Source organism: Zonotrichia leucophrys, chromosome 1, assembly GCF_028769735.1.
Source record: "Zonotrichia leucophrys gambelii isolate GWCS_2022_RI chromosome 1, RI_Zleu_2.0, whole genome shotgun sequence".
In the NCBI taxonomy this organism is placed as follows: Eukaryota; Metazoa; Chordata; class Aves; order Passeriformes; family Passerellidae; genus Zonotrichia; species Zonotrichia leucophrys.
The window spans coordinates 19537740-19556802 of record NC_088169.1 but is presented as its reverse complement, the minus strand read 5'-3'; the positions used below and the strand labels follow the sequence as shown (position 1 = coordinate 19556802).

Below are 19063 nucleotides of genomic sequence, written 5' to 3'. Positions count from 1 at the left end.
CCCCTGTTGGCTGTGCATTTTGGGCAGTGAGTCAGAGGCTGGCATCATGCTCAGCTTCCAGAGGAGGCAATTCCAGCATTGGGGTGGTCCTTTCTCCACCAATTTTCACTGAGATGTTTCTGTGCAATTTCTGCTATTTGGCATGTGCCTGTAAAGTCCTGTCCTAATACAAAGGCAGGAAATCCAAGGTTCATCATGAACAGAGCCTTTGATATGTTTGTGGCTATTCTGAGAGAAGAATAATTTAAAAAGAGAGTTTCTCTAACAGTCTGTAGATACAATACTCAAAGCAAGCAACTGCTAGTTGGCAGCTGGGGCTTGAGGCTTATTTCCATGTCTTTGTGGGATTCAACTATAGAAGTCTAGGTTTTTTTCTTCCCTATATATGACATTCCTATATAGAATAAGGCAGAATGCAGAAGTATTACACATGTAATAATATAAGGCCTAATTGTCATTGTGAATTATATTTTCAGTGTGTTTTCCCCAATGCCTGACTAAAGTTGAGCATAAATCTTCTTAGCTCTCTGAATTTGTATTCATGTCAGTTTTATTCAGTGCAAGTTTGGTTGACTTTGCCTTGCTTTAGATTGCAGATCATGCCCAACAGTGGAAGAGTGGATTTTGAAATTTTTTTACGTGTCAGATTTCCCTGTATCCAATTTTATCAAAAAAGCTGTCACCAGCTTCTTCTGAAACCAGCAAACCTTTTTCTTTCTAATTACATTTTTACCATATGTTCATCCAGATGGCATATGCCAAACATTTTCTAGGGTGTTATAAAATGACCTGACTTTGGAAGATTTAACTGTTGAAGAAGCTTTAAAAAAAAAAAATTGACACTGGGGCAAAAAAAGTAGTCCTAGAAAGAAACAAAAACATCTGATAAATAGCCCCAGATGCATTTTGTGGCTGTGATACTGAATTATTGGTATATACACCTGCACAAAACCCAGTGAAAATAGAAGGAATGTTTTCTTGAAGTGTTAAAAGTTGACTCCTTTTTTAACCACCAAAAATAAAATTTTTGTCTGTTGAATATCTCTAAAAAAATTCTAGAGCTTTGAGTGATTTTCTGGTTTCCTGCAAAATGAAGGAAAAGAGTTTGTCAAGGCACCAGATTCTCTGTAGGAGCAGCAGTTCTACTGAGCAATGTAATAACTACTTGCGCACTTTTTTCTTGAAATATCATTTTCAAGTAAAAGGCAGTTGATGCATGGTTTTGACACTTGTGTCCTAGTTCTTAATAATTCTTGGGGGATTTCTTAGAGAAAATAAATTAACTTGGGATATACTGAGAGGTTCCAGGAAGAAAGGAAGGAAGGAAGGAAATTATTTTTCATATTTAGCTACTAGTTAAGCTAAATTAACGAAGATGAGTTTTTCATTTTCTGGAGGGTTTGCATATTTCTTCATCTCTATGACAGTTCTCTTTTAACTGTCATTGTTATTTTGGTAGTCTTTCCAAATTATCAAGCAGGAAAATACAGAATATGCTCATGTTATCAGTTTCCATAAATCTCTCTCAAGTCTCAAGCCATTTTACTTAGTGCTAATTCCTGAAGAACAGTGATTGAATGAGAATTAAATCTACTTCCTTGTGTTGCTACAATAGCTTTTCCCACTCCCAGGAAATTTTGAGTGCAGAGCCCAAGACTCGGAGTATCATAGAGTTCACAGAGTATCAAGAGGTTATTTTGGGGTAGGATGGGCAGAGACTCATGGCAGGGACTCGGATAATTGCAAATGAAAGTTTGTTCAGTGTCCTTAACTTGCACAGATCTTGTTGAAAATCACAACTGCAATCAACAAAGCAGATCCTTCACCTCCTCCAAATTAATGAGACAGGATTTTAACAGTGCTCAACAATTTGAAGTGGTTTTGTTATTTCTCAATTCAACCTTTGTTAAAAAGTCCTTATCTCCATCCTCCTTGCCCACTTCCACTCATCAGTCTGTGAGTGATTTGACATTTCCACAGACTCTTCTCTGTCATTGACCAAGTTTACACCTGCTGTGTCTCAATTGAAAAAGAGTCTATTTTTTAGGTAAATCTATCTGTATAGCAGAAATACCGTAACTATTTAAAAGCAAAGGATTAAACACCCCCAAACTGCAAGCTGGTGTTAACCTGTGAAGTAATTGAAACAAACTGTAAAAGGGAAATATGAAATGAGATACCTGAAAGCAGCATGTCTCCACCCTGTCCAAATATGATGCAACAGCTGATTGATTACAGTTGTTTTAGAGTTTGTGGGTGTGCAGCTGTATTCAACTCAGTTTGAGGTATTGCTTTTTCTGCTTTCTTTTTGGAAGTCTTTGCAGAATGTAGCTAAAGTTGTTCTGGTTGTTACTTATTTCTAAAATAATGTTTATCATATTAGGATTGCTGGTTCATACCATAGTTTTCAGTTTCTTAGAAGAGTTAAAGCTCTAAGCATTTTTCTGTGGAAATGAAAACTCCATTTTTTTGTCAAAAAAACCTTCTGACATGTCAGGGAATGACATATCAAAATGCAAAGGCTAAAAAGCATTGTACTCAGACATTTTGCTTTTAATTACTATTAAGCACTATTAAATCAAGCTCTCGATTGCAGTCTTTGTTTATATATTTCTTTGATTATTCAGCCTCTAATTTAAATAAGGACAATGCTAGGAAAGTTTCCATGGTAAAATATTACCAATTTAATAACTTTGAAGCTAATTATGTGAAGATTCAAAGTGTCAGTCTTAAACTACACCTCTGACTAAGCCAAGCATGAATTTGGATATGCAAATGATAAATTAGGCTCCTCATAATGTCCTGGGCTTCTGAATTGTGTTTGCAGGTGCTAGCTGCCTGATGCAGCTGATCAGTGCTCCCCAGGGTGTTTTTCTTTCCTAATTTTCTTCCTCCTTTGCTCACTGTAGGCCCCTTTGTGGGCAAGTGTGCACACAAATTTTATGCCACCCTGCAATGTCTCTATTCTGCTCTGTGTTGGTGCATGCTCGCTCAGATGCCTCCTCTCTCATTTCCCCTGTTACCTTCTATATTGGCTAGAGCAGTTTCCACAGAGGGTTTTTGAGAGTAGGTGCTTATGATTGCACTTCTGCTATAATTTTCCGTAGCTGGTAGTTTATCTCTCAGAAGAGCCTGGTATATAAAATCTCTGTTCAAGAAATTCTCTAAGAATTTTTCTCCTTCATATGGCAGCAGTCTCCCACTGCTGACAACATGAGTGCATCAGAGAAGATGGCCTTTTGCAAAGCAGGGACTAATCTCAGCTTGAAAATGGGAGGAAAGAAGTGTCTTTCTTTGAAAAGGCAATTTAAGGACAGCTTGACTTTGTGTACATGGAAAGAACAGTTCATATTTAAAATCTTAGGCTTTTTCTTTTCTCCCATTTTTCCTTGAGAAAAGTAAATCTTTAGCTATGATGTAAGAACTGTATCTAAATGTATATAAATACATTTTTTAAGATGTTTGAAGCAAATAGCAAGTTTGTAGTGTTGCAGTTATTCTTCTAAGATCTTGCACAGTATAAGGGACATTCTAGGTAGGGTTCTCCATAGTGGCTTTTTTGAGTCCAAGCTTATTAGATTCTGGTTTAGAACTCGTAGCATAGTTATTCTACAGAAGTTAATATTTTTCATAGCTGAGACAGAGATCAAATACCTCCAATTAATGCATAATTCAAATTAGTCCTGAACTGTGGTATCACAACTGGCATCTCAATAATGAACTAACCACAGGAGGAAGCAGGTTTGTCAATGTACCATCACAAAAAGCTTTGAGCATTCATCTGATCTCTTCTGGGATCATATTTATACATCTTGCTACTCTCTTGAAGTACACCCCCAACATACTGAATGGCACAAGAATATCTGATGCAGCAAGCTGTGGAAGTGTGAGCTGCAGTCTTTTTAGTTGATGTATTCCAAGGTGGATAACCTTAAAAATCAATAGTGTCTGCTGTGCCTCTCAGAATCATGATGGACTGCTCCTGGCTGATCCTCTTGCTTAGGCTTTGAATAACTGATGCTGTACTGCTGCAGATCCTCAGCACCAGCCAAGGCAAGGGCTGGAGCTTCCAGGAGCAGGGCTGCTCTCTTAAGCAAATCTCTGCCTGCTCTTAGAATTTGTTATGTGAAGTGCTGCTGTTTGTTGGGGGGGTTTGAGGCTGTTTTGAGGCTTTTCCTTTTTAAAACAGATTGCAAAATTGTTAGAAGACAGAGGAAGTACAATGTAGTAGCACAATGGAAGTAGTTTTCAAAGCCTCAAGCAGTATTTTCATATTGCTTGTAAATATGGTATTTTCTCTTTGGGACAGAAGGCACTTTCTGTTTGGGCTTGTAGTGCCCCAAAAATGGAAACAGCTATTAGGAAAAAATTATTAAATAGATTATCCTAGCTTTATGGAAAGTTAACTTTGTGAGGCTGTCATCAAAGAGAGGTAAAAAAATGCAGAGTTTTGTCTTCTCTACCAAAAAAATTTCTCAAGTTGAAATAGATAGTTTTTCAAATACCAGTGACACCTCCGAAATTGTCTCATTAGAAAGAAAAAATGTTTGAATATCTAGAAGCACAAACCATAAATAGGAATTTATGGAGAGGAGGTGCCTGGGAGTTGTTGAAGATAGATTTCTTAAAGGGTCTGTGTGTATAATTATCTGGGTTTTCTAACAGTTCATTGGAAAAACAAAATAGAAAGTTTATTTTAAATAAATTTACAAAAGCTGGAGGAACAGGAGGAGGAGGAAGAGAATGAAGTATCAGATGTGATGCTCTAGCTGGTAAAAAACAAGTACTTTGCTGACCTCACCTCATGCATGTATTAAGAGAGCACAGAGATATTCTCTTGCTCTCTTATTTTTGTAAGGGAGTAGTTTCTGCTGCCTCTGATCATATGCATAAAAAGACAGCATGTTACTCTTAGGCAGACTGAATCTAGTCATAGGGATAGAAAGCTTCTTTGAAGAAAAGTCCTAGAAAAATCCAGTAACAGAAATAGACTCCCACTGAGAGTTTACTGAGATTTTGCTGTTCTTCTGTGTATCAGTAATGAAGCAGACCATGGAGAGAAAGTAAATTGATGTCATGCCCAAGGTGTATGTGTTGGGGAAATATCAGAGAAGTTTTTGCGTGTCATTGATGCTGAAAACAGATCTCTGAATGATACCTTTCTCCTTATGGACTGCCAGTTTGGAGTTCTTCAGGGTGTTGTATTCACAGATGGAAAAGGGACAGGTGGTGAGAGCAACAATGCTGGTTGCACAGTATGTCCCTTAACTCTCAGTTTATGTTATATGTAAAATATATGACTTTCATATTGTTAATTACTCATGAGGACACCAATGGAAGATACTGCCTAATGCTGTAATGAATCTGCCTCCCTGATGGGCATTTCAGAGTTCTCAGGCTGGGCACAAGGTTGTTACCTTTCTCAGAGCATGTGCCCTCTCTGTGGGTGGGGCTGGGACTTGGCTTCCCCCATTTGTCTATTTATTTACCAGGAGCTAGAGTCATTCAGCACTTGCAGACTTGCAGTCTCTTGAAGGCAAAAAAAGAGTTAACTCTTGGTCAGGCAACTTAAAACAAATACTATCTGAGGTCTCTCAGGACTGCACCGAGTTGATGCCATGACCTGAAATCTTTGTACTGTGCTGACCAGATATTGCTTGTTGCCTGCAGTGGTGGTTTGGTATCCTGAAGCACATGAGTTCAATGGATGGTGTTTGGGGTATGACACTGGAGTGGTCTGTTTGTCTGTCTGATTGGCACTGGGAGTTGGTAGCTGTGATTCAGTGTGGACTCCAGATATTGTGTGGAATTTGCAAAGTATGTTTTGGTTCTGACTGTGTACAGCATCAGCCACATTTCAGCGTTTATTAATGTTAATTTAAAATCTTTATGCTTTTAAGCTGTTACCTATTTCACGGATATGGGACATTGGATAGCTTTCATCCTTTCTATTTTCTGCTTGAAAACTCAAGATCTTTCCCTCCAGCAATGAGAATTTTTTCTTCTAGGTACAATAAATAGGCTTTGTCATAACACACAGAAGAAAGCAAAGTATTTTAGTAATTCCACATAAATATATTTTCTTGATTTTTTTGTTTGTTTGTGCCCTGAAACATTTTAAAATTATTTCAGATAGTTTATCCAAATAGCAAATATTGAGCTGTTATGGATGCCACAGGAAGGGAGAGGATTCAGCTCAGAAACTTGCTTAACATGTTAGATCCCCTAATTAAAATGTGTGTTCTCTTTTTAAAAAGTCTGACAGATTCTAATTGTTGAGTTTTATGTTATGAGTAGGTCACTACTATTATTTTTCCCTTCCAAAAAGGGAAGGGTGAAAAATTCAGGCACAGATGACAAAGGCTTTATTATCAGGTTGTTTTTCTTTCATATATGGGATATGATTTAATGTGTGCTGTCAAAAAGAGACCTCTTTAAAGCCTGATACTATTGATTATTATTTGAGACCTGCCAGCAGCATTATTACTTAATGCATAAGAAAATCTAATAGAAAGTTATTAAGTTGATGCTTTAGTTCCTCTAGTGAGAACGTTTCAGATATTCATCTCATATCGTTGCACAAATTGCTTGGCTCAAGTAGATACCACAAAACCATGTTTTAATGATTTTTTTCCTTTTTCCATCTTTTATTTTTTTTCACAGTCACATGACACAATCAGCCACATTTGAAGACCCTCGAATAGAGAGCTGCCAAATAACCCCTCCAGCCCCTCGGAAAGTGGAAATGAGGAGGGATCCTGTGCTAGGATTTGGGTTTGTGGCTGGTAGTGAAAAGCCAGTTGTTGTACGCTCAGTAACACCAGGTATGTTTTCCCCAACTGACCCTAGAAGAAAACTTTGATTTAGGCTACTAAGATGAAATGCAGCTACAAATTTGAAACTGTTGAAATATTCAGGCAGGCAAAGTAATCACAAATACTAGATATGATTTCTAGCCTTGTTTTACCCAGTGGTTTCCTTCTTCACACTCATTTTTGAACATTACATAAATGAATTGGCAAAAAGCCAGTTTGGAGTTACTGCTCAGAGCCATTACTATTGTTTGCTTGAAAAAAGTTAACCCATTTCATTCAAGGAAAGAAGGTCTTCTCCCTGGTATCTTTACATTGGTTTGCTGTCACCTTCATTACCATTGAATCAGCATTTTCAAGAGGTATGTTGAGTTCTGAGATTAAAACTTGCATATTTTTCATTCTCACCATCACTTTCCCAAAGAAAGCTAGTTTTCTAAAAACAATATCTCTTTCTGAAAAAAAAGGATGTTACTGCTGGATTTTTTTCTTTAATAAATGCATCTGTATAACTATATGGTTAAAAGCCACGTCAAAAGATATTCCCAAACATCTTACCTGCAGTGAAAATTAGTGAGGATTGTGATCTCTTTGAAGTTATAAGGAAGCAGACCTGGGATAATCTGTTTCCCAAATCACAGGTTCCTGTCTCTATGCTCAAAAGTCCAGCTGTTATGTAAAATTGCAGCCAAGGGCAGGGATTTGACTTTGCTCCTGTTCGATATGTTCTCCAGAACCCCCACAGAGAGCAGAGCAGAGAGAGGCAAAATCGACTCTGTGAAGTTCTGATGTCATTTACCAACGTGTGTGCATTGATTACATTTGTATTGCTTTCACATGAAGTGAGCAGTGTAATATTTGAACCAGATCCAGACAGCTCATTTCTCTCAACTTGGCATTATTAATGTAGTTTTATGTTAAAATTTAGAAAATGTGTTTACTATGTTCTGTTCTGAGTGAATAAGAGGAAACATGAGCTCAGGACAACATTCTCCTACATGGATTTGTATTCATTTATGCAGGATATGGAAGTGGAGTAAAGTTTTCAAAGCAAACAGGAAAGGATCAGCATTAGCTCAGTTGTTCAGTGAATTTGTTTTGATGATGAAACATTTTATTTTTAGACTTTATCTTCATAATGGTAATATTATTTGGTTTTTATGTATCATCATTGCAGAGTGTAAAGACAAAGACTAGAGAGGATATATCTCTACACTAGGAACTGTGATGTCACATCAACTTCTGGGCATGTAATTGTGCTGAGAAACAAAGTAATATGTGCATTTTATACAATACAATGCACTCAATGTGCATTTCAGCAGTGCCAGAATCCAAACCACATAGACATATAAATGACTGATTGTCTATTCAGACTAATGCTAAATATTCATGTCTAACTGAAAGTGGCAATGCTTTTAGATGTACCCGAGTTCATCAAGTGGTAGGAATCCAGCAGAAAAGAGGTTCAAGCAGCTGGAGTATCAAAACTTTCTGTCTCCAATTGAAGAAAACAGGTTTGTTTTGCCTAGAAAAGACAAATATAGGAGACACCTGTGAATGACATTCAAATACGTGAGTGATGTTTCATAGGAAAAAGGAATAAGATGTTCTCTGGTGTTACTTTGCCTGGGACAGGAAAATGTATTGCAACTAGGAAGATCTGGTATATTTACCATGTAAATAGACTTCCTTTTTTTAACAGCAGATAAACAGGATCATTTGTTCACAAGACAAGAAATCCTTCTCAAGGTGGTCTTACAAAATATCAGACAAACATTGATCAAGGATGATTAAAATATGGTTGATCACAACTTAAAGGGTGCATAAATCCATGGCTTATGGGTCCTTCTGGCCCTTCAGAAAACTAAGCCTTTAGTTCAGGTGGTTAGATACAGGTTTAGAACTTGAGGAACTTCAGTAGAAGCTTCTAAACCACTAGCTTGCAAGACTTTCCTGGTGAGGGAGTACTGGTAACGTCAGAAATAGTGTAAAAATGTCATTAGCTGAAGAAAAAACACACTTGTAGTATATGAACAACAGTATCTATGTGTTTACAATGGTCTGCTAACCTGTGCTTTTTTTTTTTTTTTTCTTTCTTCATTTGTCTGCAGGCGGCCCCTCTGAAGGAAAGCTTATACCAGGGGACCAGATCATAATGATTAATGATGAGCCAGTCAGCACTGCTCCAAGGGAGAGAGTCATCGACCTTGTCAGGTAGTGGATGTCCTGTCACTTAAACTACAAACCCAGTGACTTATTGCCTTGTGCAGTCATTCAGTAGTACAGCAAGTCTTGCCTTCCAATGGCTGAGAAAAGAGAAAATAATTTTGCTTTAGTTATAATGAAGAATGATGTATTATTTTAGTGTTTAAATGAAGTGTCCTCTTAAAATGTCATCTGAGTAGCTGAAAAGGTATAAAACCATCCAGGAGTAGCTCCAGAGTACTTGAGTATCAAAAGAGGAATAGTATTTTCCTGGTATTAATTTTTTTTTTGGTATGGATTGTTGAAAAGATGATTCCTGAAGCATGGAAGTTCCACTCACTGTTGCATTACTGTTCACTTTTCACATGAAGAAAGTTAAGTCAGGTTTGTCTTATGTGAAGAATAAAGAAAATGTGGTAGGGTGATTCTTGAGAGTGAATGAATGCATGTAAGTATATAGAGAAGCTCAAAAAATGTTTAAGTGGAATGCAGGTAGGTGAGTTTGTGTGAAAGAAGCAGGCAGGAAAGAGAAGAAGACAAAAAAAAAAGTGGCTGGGGATAATACAGGAAAGGAGAAATGTCAGTATTTTTAATGGGATGTAGAAGGAAAGGAAGGACAGTGACTGATTAATGCTAAGGATATAAAAAAAATGCGTTGCAATTCATATAACAAATTTTGCTTTTGGAGTAACAAGAAATGTTAGTGCATTGCACAGAAAAATGGCAAGTAACTAAAAAATAAACTTAAGAATTAATAACTTAAATTCCAGTACCTGTACCTGTGCTGGAAATAGCTCAGGAGAACAAAATATGGTGCCAACACCATGGAACAGCACCCAGCTCTATTTCTGTATTCTTCCCATTGGTGTAAACTCTGAATTGTGGGTCTTGTTGATTCCTGAGAGATGCTCAGGTTTTAATGGTACAGGTACCTCTTCTCAAAACTTAGAGCTATCAGCATTTTCACTGTAACCTGTGTAATTTTGAAAAGTCACATTTGTTTACAGAAATTTGGCCAGGAAGTGCCACAGCAGTTATACTCTTCCTGCAAACAGCTGCTCGTTTACTGGGGATTTAGCTGAAAAAAAACTTCCAAAGATGGTGCAGAAATGGTATAAAAATGCCAGCAATGCTGACAGCCTTCATCTGTGTTAGGTGGGATTAAACTATATTTTGAGATTTTTTTCAAAATGTGTTAATCTGCAAGTCAACTAACAAACAAAACTTGCTAAGAGCTTTTTGTGATGAGTAGACTCCTCAAACTGAAAGAATTGTCCTGCTCCTAATAAAATTCTGTCTTGTAATCTGTGTTGACTACTGGTATAAGCCTCAAAAATGGTCTTATACCCATTTCTGAGGTCTCTGTTTCTCAATAAAGCAGTAATATTGTCTTCTTCATTCTTTCCCTGATTCTTTGATATTAAGCAAAGTTAGGTTCTCTATCTCATTTGCTGCTTCTAGCTATATGTAGTAATAACAGCAAGGAAAACAGACTGATTAGACCTGAGACCAACTTAATTTATTGTATAGTCGACTCTCTGTCTGCCTTCAAATGAGATACTCAATTAGAATGTCACCCTTCCCAATTACATTGACTACATAAGTAATGTCAAATTAAGTGTTGTTTCATTCCAGGGAAAGCTTTAGGTGATGCTTTTCTTTTACTGTAATTTTACCTCTGCTCTCAAAACCTGTCCACTGTTGGGATTTTGACAAAGATTCATTCTTTGATGAAATTTGGGAGTGAAATATACTGGGGTTGTATGTTACAGCATTTGAAAAGAAGAGTTTTCTTTTCATGCTGGTGGGCATGCCTGGAATGACTAGACACTGTCAATGAGCAGTCCTGACACCACAGCAGAAGCAATTCTTTACACCAATGAAATAGTGAATCTCTTCTGTATAATTGAAGGTTTTCACATGGACTAGATATATTTACAACTTTTCAATGCATCTGTATTTTTCAATGTGCATGGCAGAAGTTTTGAAATCTTGTTTTCCTGCAGGTAGCAGTGATCAGTATCTTGAAGGTGTTTTAAATGCATGGGTTACACAATGGGCATAATCACAAAAGCACAGAAGAACTGAGAGGAGACTTCTAGAGGTTATCCAGTCTAACCTCTTGCTCCAGGCCAGGTAGTGTCAAAGTTAGATGTGGCTGCTCAGCACTTGTCTAATCAAGTCTTTAATATCTCAAAATATGGCGATTTTGCAACCACACTGGGTAGATGTTTCAGTTCCTAACCAGTGGCCTTTCAAAAAAACATGAGCCAACTTCTTTATCAGCTTTAGATGCATCCCATCTTGGCCCATGGACTTGTGAATGTCACTCTTACCTAAGCAATCCCTAATCCAGCCTTTGTCTGCCTCCGTTCCCTAAATTCTGTCACTGAGCTCAGGGACCAGGATAGCCGACCTTGCCACTAAAGGCCAAAGCCAAGAAAGCATCAAATGTCTGAGCTTGTTCAGTATCCTTCATCAGGATACCCACTCAATTTAGCAGTAAGTTTGTGCTTCCCTTGGCTTTCACTGCTATTGTGGTTGTAGAGACCCTTTTTTTTATCCTTCATCCATCCTGGATAAGTTTCAGTGCTCACTGAGCTTGGCAAACCCCATCCCTGCCTGGGCAGGTACAGCTTCTCTGTTTCTCTTGGGTTTCTCTTCAAACTTCACCAGGATTACGGAAGCCAAAACTTCCAAGCAAAATACACACAAATGTTGGATGTTAAGTCAACCTTGAATGTTAAACTGAGTTTTTAATGAAACACAATATTTGTTTTCCAATAAAACATTGTCAGAAAATTAACTTGTGAAAAGAGTTATGAGCTTGAAGAAAAAGAAAAGGATGAGGCAATTTCTGCTTTCTCAAAAAAAGTCTATCTTTTAAAAAAAATTCAAAACTTTCAAAAAAATATTAAAAAATTAAAAATTCCACCAAAAAGGGTAACTGAAAAATGTCAATAATTTTTTTTTTTTTGTTAGGAAAATGCATATCCCAAACCAATAAATTAGCTTTATTTCTAAATTGCCCACAAAATAAATGAGAGTAATTTCTTTTAGATAATTTTTTTTTTCTCCAGCCCTTTTCCTATCAGCTCCAAATTCATTGTCTAGCTGTTACTCCTACTGGATAAGAAACAGATAGACTAGTTTTTCAAGAAAGTCCCTTTTTTATAATGGTTTTACTACAGCAAATTCAAGAAATTAAAGGCAATGCATAATACAGAAATTTTCCTATTGGCTTTTTATAACATTGTAATATTTTAATTATGTGTGGGGTTTTTAAGCATTCATTACTGAAAATAATCTTCCTTAAGTAGAAAACTGTTATAGCCACTTCTGCTGACGCCAGGGGGTGCTGAACAGGAACTTGGTGAGAGATTTTGTTTTATTTTTTAAGAATGAGTGACACTCTTGTATCCTAGGAGGTCTTAGGTCTGGAGATTATCAGGGACATTCATTATAAATATCCCCTGTAGGTCATTCTGATCCATTGAATTCTTTTGGCTCTGCTTTCCTGGCAACACCTAATTAGTGTTCAAGTTGTCCTTTGAAAGCCATGGTTGCAGAAATATGAATCAGGTATGGTTTGCAGACAAAATGCACTTGGATTCATTATTTCTGGGTGCTGTTCAATGGCTTTTGCACCATATTTTGTTCTCCTGAGCTATTTCCAACACAAACTCAGAAGTCATGTTTATGGTTTCTCTTGCAAAGAGAGGTCAGTTTTATGGAAGTCACTTGAGGTTGTGGTCAAGAGGAATTCCATTCAAGACAGACAGTTACAGAACTTCAAAAAAGAGGAAGAAACAAGATCACTTTTCTAAATGTAAGCTTCAAGTCAAGGCAAGTAGCAAGCGAACAGAATACAAAGGATGTATTTGAAGTGCAGTCATTTCAAAATTTATCAGGAGCTATTTATGTTGGATTTATTTTGCTGCTGATATGGATTCTGTGAGTTATAGCTTTTCACACATACTTAACGAAAAGTATTTTGAGATAACATTGAAGTCATGGCACAATGGAGCAATTTTTTCCTTATGTGACGGTGAGCAACAATGCAACGCTACATATTATAAGGTATATGAGTGTATGATATCAATTAATTGGTAGCTCAGAAGTTCATGTGTTTCATTATCATTGGTTAATGTTACATTTTTATCTGTTTAGGAATCAGCTTAACCAACCCTTTTTTTTTTTTTTTGAAACAAAGAAAAACATCTAACAAGTAATTTGCCTTATTAGCTGTTTATAGGCAACTCCTTTATCATGAATAACTTGTTTTTCTTAGATTGCACTAAGTAGGCATTAGTCTACAAGGATCCCAACATACGTAAACTGTCTTTTTATTTAGCAAGGTATTTTACAGAAATTTTAAGTGACACACAAGTGTACTGCTTACTCCATAATCCAAACAGTGAGTAGTGGCATGGCAGTGGTACTTTGTTCACACTTTAATTAAAATAGTTATACAGGCTGCCATCCAGGAGAAATTGGCATCTGAGGAGGGTAATCCATCTGAAATACTTGTTTTGGAAAAGCTAGCCTGTTGCCGAAAGCTTTATTGACTAAAGAAGAAGAACAGAAAAGTATTTTTAAGTAGAAACCTGACTTCTAGGTTGCTAAATTAAGCTAGGTTAGTCCATTCCTTGCAACTGTAACAGCAGTAAATCAGTATTTGATATCCTCTGGAATTCCACTAAAAATACCTATATTGCAAAGCAAGAAATGAAAAATGTGAAATTCATTAAGGGCTTTTATTTCTTGTTGGCTCTGTTTTCTATTTAAGAGAAATGACTCAAAAACATCTCTGAAATAACTCTGGCATGTTAATGTCACAGCAAGTTTTCATCAAGAGGATCTAGAGGATTCTTTCAATTCTGCAGTAGAATTTATGGTTTAATAGTGTATTGCCACAAGACTGGAGAGAAGGAACCCTCCAGGATTTTAGGCTGCATGTTGCATTTTAAGTGCTAACATGAATTTAATCAATACTGACCTTCCTCACCATCATTGTGAAATGAATGAGGATTCTGTCACTCCCATTTGACTCTGTGTATGTCATGGAACCACTTTTACTACTCTACATCCTCAGAGCTAAATGCAAGTGTAAAAGGGAACTCAGTGACAGTGCCTGTCATCATCATCATCTTACAGCAGCTGAAAAGGACTCTTTTCAAATGTTCCTGGATGTAGTTTAGACATTTTCTTATACTGAAGTAATTTTGGCGGACTTACTCTTAAAGATATTCTTTCTTCATCAGCATCATAGAGAAAAAATCAAGCATATTAAGCTATTGTCTATGATACTGCTTAGCAACCATGAACCTTGAAAACTGCTTTTCTGAAAAAGCATTCATGCAGACATTTTAATTTGAAGGTACTCCCAGTTCAGTAAATGAATCTGGAGGCTGTACCCACTTTGTGTCAGGCCCTGATTGATGAATTGGTAGTGTTTTAGGTTTTCAACACATAATGGTGAACAAAGGGACAAAATGTTGGACCAAGTGATCTGTCAGAGTTTTACAAGTGCCATCAATGGAGATAAGCTTTCTGCCAGGGCATTTAATTAGCTACATCTGATCAGCTAGCCCATGCAGGGAGCTCAGAGTCAGGATACGAGAAGTCAGTTCCCCTCTGTCTTGAGGGGTATTGTTAGATACATATCTTCTATCTTCTGAGGTGTTTCTGCAACATAATACTGAAATAACTGGATCATACTTTAAATTTGCTCTGAATCTGTGAGAGCACATGTTTAATATTATCTCATTTATCTTCTTTTCTGGGCTGTTGTAGTGCTTCTTGTTCTTGAGCTAATATATTGGAGGCTAATTCAGGTTTCTCCAGATTTTAATTACTAATCTAACATTTCAGAAATGCCCATCCACCTTTTCAAAGGCCTGTAAGAGCTGAAAGCTGTACAGAGATATTACTTGCTATTGTTAAAATCAATGCCAACTGTGGACATTGTTCTCTTTTAAATCCATCCTGTCTCAAATCACGTGGTGTCATATCCCTGCTTATTCTTGGGAGAAGGTTGACTGACATGGTTTAGAAAGGTTTTGCCTTAATAATTCACATGCTCTGAGTGCTGAGATCTTAATTTGTTGTGTACACTTAATTTTCTTTTTGTGTTAACCATGGCCCTCAGAGTCAGCAAGTGTAGGCCCTTTTTTGAAAATTCGAGGCTAATGTGTCATCTGTTTGAAATGTTGTGTTATCATCTCACTCTCTTCTCTAGAAAAAGGAGTCAGCTGTGATGAATTTCAGGTCAGCTGTTCCTTAACAAGTTGCTTTATGGAACGCGAGGGCATGAATGGAGATGTGGAACAGCTGTGCCCAAAACACAAGTGACTGTACTGATTGGTTCTTCAGATGTGAACCAGCAAATGTTGCTCTCATTAGCTTGCTCTGATGAGCTTATTGCTTCTCATCCAACTAAACAAAAGTGTTGGCTTGCCCAAATGGAAGATTTGCTCTAAAGCCAAATGCACTGATGGGAATGTTTCAGAGTAGTTGTTTCCATGTAAAGTCATTCAAATGAACACCCAGATTTGAGTTTATTATGAATCAATGCTTCCATGTGATGAATTACCTTTATATTGCATGCTCTGCAATAGATGTTTATCCTTCTTTGTACTGTTTATGCAAGCTTTGTGCATCAAAGGATGCATCCAGTTGGAATATGGAGCAGGAGGTAGCTAAAATCTCCCGTGTTTGGGGTAGGGAGGGTTGGAGAGTAGGTGTCAAACTACTGCAATTGCAAGGTTTCTCTTTCCCAACTGCATTATATGTCTCTTTTGAAGTGATATTTCCAAATCCTCAAAGAAAATGTTGGGCAAGCCAGCCCTTTACACTGTGCTGTTTGTACTTGAATGTTCTGTGGATGTCTTGAAGACATTACAACAGGACAGAAACACAAGCCAGAGACAGTTTCAGGAGCTGTTTGGGAAACACCAGACTCTGCAGAACAGTTTCTGGGACTGAGGAAGCAGTATAGGCTGACAGGAGAGGATTGTGCCATGCACCTGGGGCTGCCAGCATGGTGTGGCTGTGAAGTAGGAAGATGACAGAGATGCCTTCACCACTGCATGCACAGAACTCACAAAGTAACTCTGTCCTTACAGAAGTGTCTTTCTGCCCTCATTGGAAAGTTTACAACTCCCTGATCCTGCCAGTCAGTTGCTGACTAATTCAGCATATACACATCAGCTAATGAAGCTATCGTAAGGGCAAAACATAGCCATTTCTGAGAAGAAATGATAGTTGTGGGCCTGTCATGCTTTGGGAAGGCTTTCACAATGTGACTTTTCCCAGTGATGGCATCAGCATTCCCTTTTATCCTGAGCCAGTGCCGGCTGTATGAATCACAGAAATTAACTGATTTTCATCTGCTGTCTAAATAGCTTCAGGATGACAGAGAAGTAGTTCTTTAAAACACTGATATGTAGGTTGCATTGTCAATAAAGTGGCTTGTAGTTTCTCTGAATTATACTAAAATTCTGTATTTTGATAGAAAGATGGCAAAGGTGATGTCAAGAGCTGAGAGGCAAACATGACATTTTTATGGTTATGTAAGTTGACCCTTGGAGACTTCTGTCAGCTACAGGTACATAGTATGAGAGAAAGGTATTTGCATTGCCTCCCTGTAAGGAATGCTGTTTTGAAGGTGGCAGTTTTACATGCACCAGTGTTCATAGGAGGTAAAAGGCAATTTAAACTGCTGAGAGAGAGGGATAAAAGGACTGTGACCAATTTGCAATGTCTTGTATATTTCCACTAATTTGAAGTATCTTTAGTTTTCAGGCTTTTTCCCCTGTCAAGGTGGAAGCAGCACTCCCTTGGGTGGGAAGGACATAAGGAGAGTGACTGTAAATGAGTAAAACTCTACTCAGAGAAAAATGTCATGGAGAGGTGTTGGTACTCCATGATCCACAGCTATAACAGTTTAATTTTAACGAATTGCATAATGGAAGCTGAATCAGGAGTCCCTGAAGATGACAATATCTTTCTCTAGCTTTGTGGCAGGCTGATCCTGTGTCTTCCTTCCTTCCAGAGTTAGTTTTTACTTTCACAATTCTATTTATTTTCCAGATGACATTTAGTCTATAAAGTAAAATAAAATGAAGAATGGTGCTTCCTGAAGTGGGGTGTGTCTGTAAGGTGGCTGTCCCTCAGAACATTAGGGTCCACTTTCACTTCCATTTCATATTCCTTCTCTCATGGCAATGTTGCCTTTCCGTCTGCCAGAGACATCTTAGGTATGTCAGTGCTTGAAACCTATAACTTGTAGTTTGTCTAAGGAGTTGGAAAAGCACAAAAAATAGTAGAGATGAGAAAGTACCTAAGTGAATATATAATAGTTGAACTAGATTGGAAGGGGCAAAGAGACAAAAACAGGCTTGATGTTGTGCTAGGGGAGGTTGAGACTCAATATAAGAATAAAGTTCTTCACACAGAGTGACTGGGCACTGGAACAGGCTCTCCAGGGAAGGGCCACAGCATTGACCCTAACAGAGTTCAAGAGATGTTTGGACAACACTTCCAGGCACATGGTGTGATTCTTAGGGTGGTCTTGTGCAGGGCAGGAGCTGGACTTCAGTGCTCCTTGTGGATCATTTCCAGCTCAGGAAATTCTATGTTCATATGATTTTCTGAATCCTAGTCTGACGAAACTCTCTGTGACTCCTTTTTGATTGAGAGATGTCTAGATTTAATTGTTTTGTAAAATAATTGGATCTGGCTTTCAGTGCAATTGACTTTGATTTTTTTTCTGACTTCTTTTTTTGTGTGTTTGCAAGGCCTGATTTTTAGGATTTTTGAAGCTTTTCTAAAAATCTGATCAAAAGGTTTAAGACTGTCACAAGCAAGTCCTTTCTCTTTCCTGTTTCCCTGCAAGAAGAATAATTTTGTGATTCACAGTCTCTCTTAGCTTTTGTCATATTAATGTAGTTGGAATAGAAATGTTGTGAGGACTTCTGTGTTGGCTGATGGACTAGAAAAGTTCGAACACATTATTAGATATTTTTATTTTAGCAGTAGTGCAGCCAACACGGACTGCCCAAATTGTCAAGAGATTATCTACTTCTAACTCTGCCTGATGTGCCCAATCAGGGGGTTAGTTAAAAGGGGAAGAGAACAGTTTTATATATTCTGACTCATTAGTCCCCAAAGTGATTCAGTTAAATATTACCACTGATTGGGATGACAGGGTCACAGTGGGACATCAAAGAAGATAAACAGTTTCTCATTAATTTGAAACAAAAACTAGTAGAAGCTAGTAGAAAATAAATATAGCTAAAAATAAATTAATTTTAAAAACATTGAATGCTTCAAAAGGCAGTTTAATGTGATAGATTTCTCTGGGATTTATTAGTCAGCTTTTCCTTTATTTCTGACGTGACAAGTGATCATCTGTAATTTATTACAGGCAACACATAACAAGAAGTGTAAGAGAAGTATTTTAGCTACTACTTTAGCTTTTCTAGGCTTTTTTTCCCCATAGACATAATTTTCTGTTTGACTTTTTGCTTGGCTTTTAACAACCAAGTCTTCACAAATCTCCTGAAAGCAGCAACAGGAAGAGAAGAAAGACAAATGGTGTATTTCAAAGCAGGTGACTTCCAAATTATGTTGGTATTAGTCTTGCTTTGGCTTTGTTTGAGAAAAAAAGAAGCTGGTTATGAGAAACCAAGAAGTTAGAATATTCAACTAGAGACTGCAAATACCAAAGGAGAGACTGCAGAGATAAAACCAGATTGCCATCAGCCTACATTTCCCCAAAGGCATATTTCTTACATATTATGTGCTGAAATGTTAATTGTTCTTTTAGCTCCTATTCCTCCTCATGCCAACTAAAGCTTCATATATTTTACTTACTGCACAAGGGAAAATCCCCACAGTCCACTGTCTATATTGTTAAATAAAGTAATTCAGTTTGATTGGAGGTTTAGTTAAAACCACATTTGTTCAGCTTATGAATCAAATAAGACTCCAGGAGAGGCAAAGGTCTTGTCATTTTGTATCATGGAACTCACACGTTTTAT

At 37.4% G+C, this 19063-nt stretch overlaps 1 protein-coding gene across 3 annotated transcripts in view; it reads left to right on the top strand.

Moving 5' to 3' along the window:
• FRMPD4 (FERM and PDZ domain containing 4) overlaps positions 1 to 19063 on the top strand; it is a 290259-nt gene that overhangs the window by 219068 nt on the left and 52128 nt on the right. Inside the window, exons 3-5 of one of the 3 annotated variants that reach the window (XM_064708459.1) lie at positions 6664 to 6824; positions 7097 to 7174; positions 8924 to 9026. In XM_064708459.1, coding sequence (XP_064564529.1) covers positions 6664 to 6824; positions 7097 to 7174; positions 8924 to 9026 — 342 coding nt within the window. The remainder of the gene's footprint in view (positions 1 to 6663; positions 6825 to 7096; positions 7175 to 8923; positions 9027 to 19063) is intronic. The other 2 variants (XM_064708469.1, XM_064708478.1) reach the window with 2 other exon arrangements.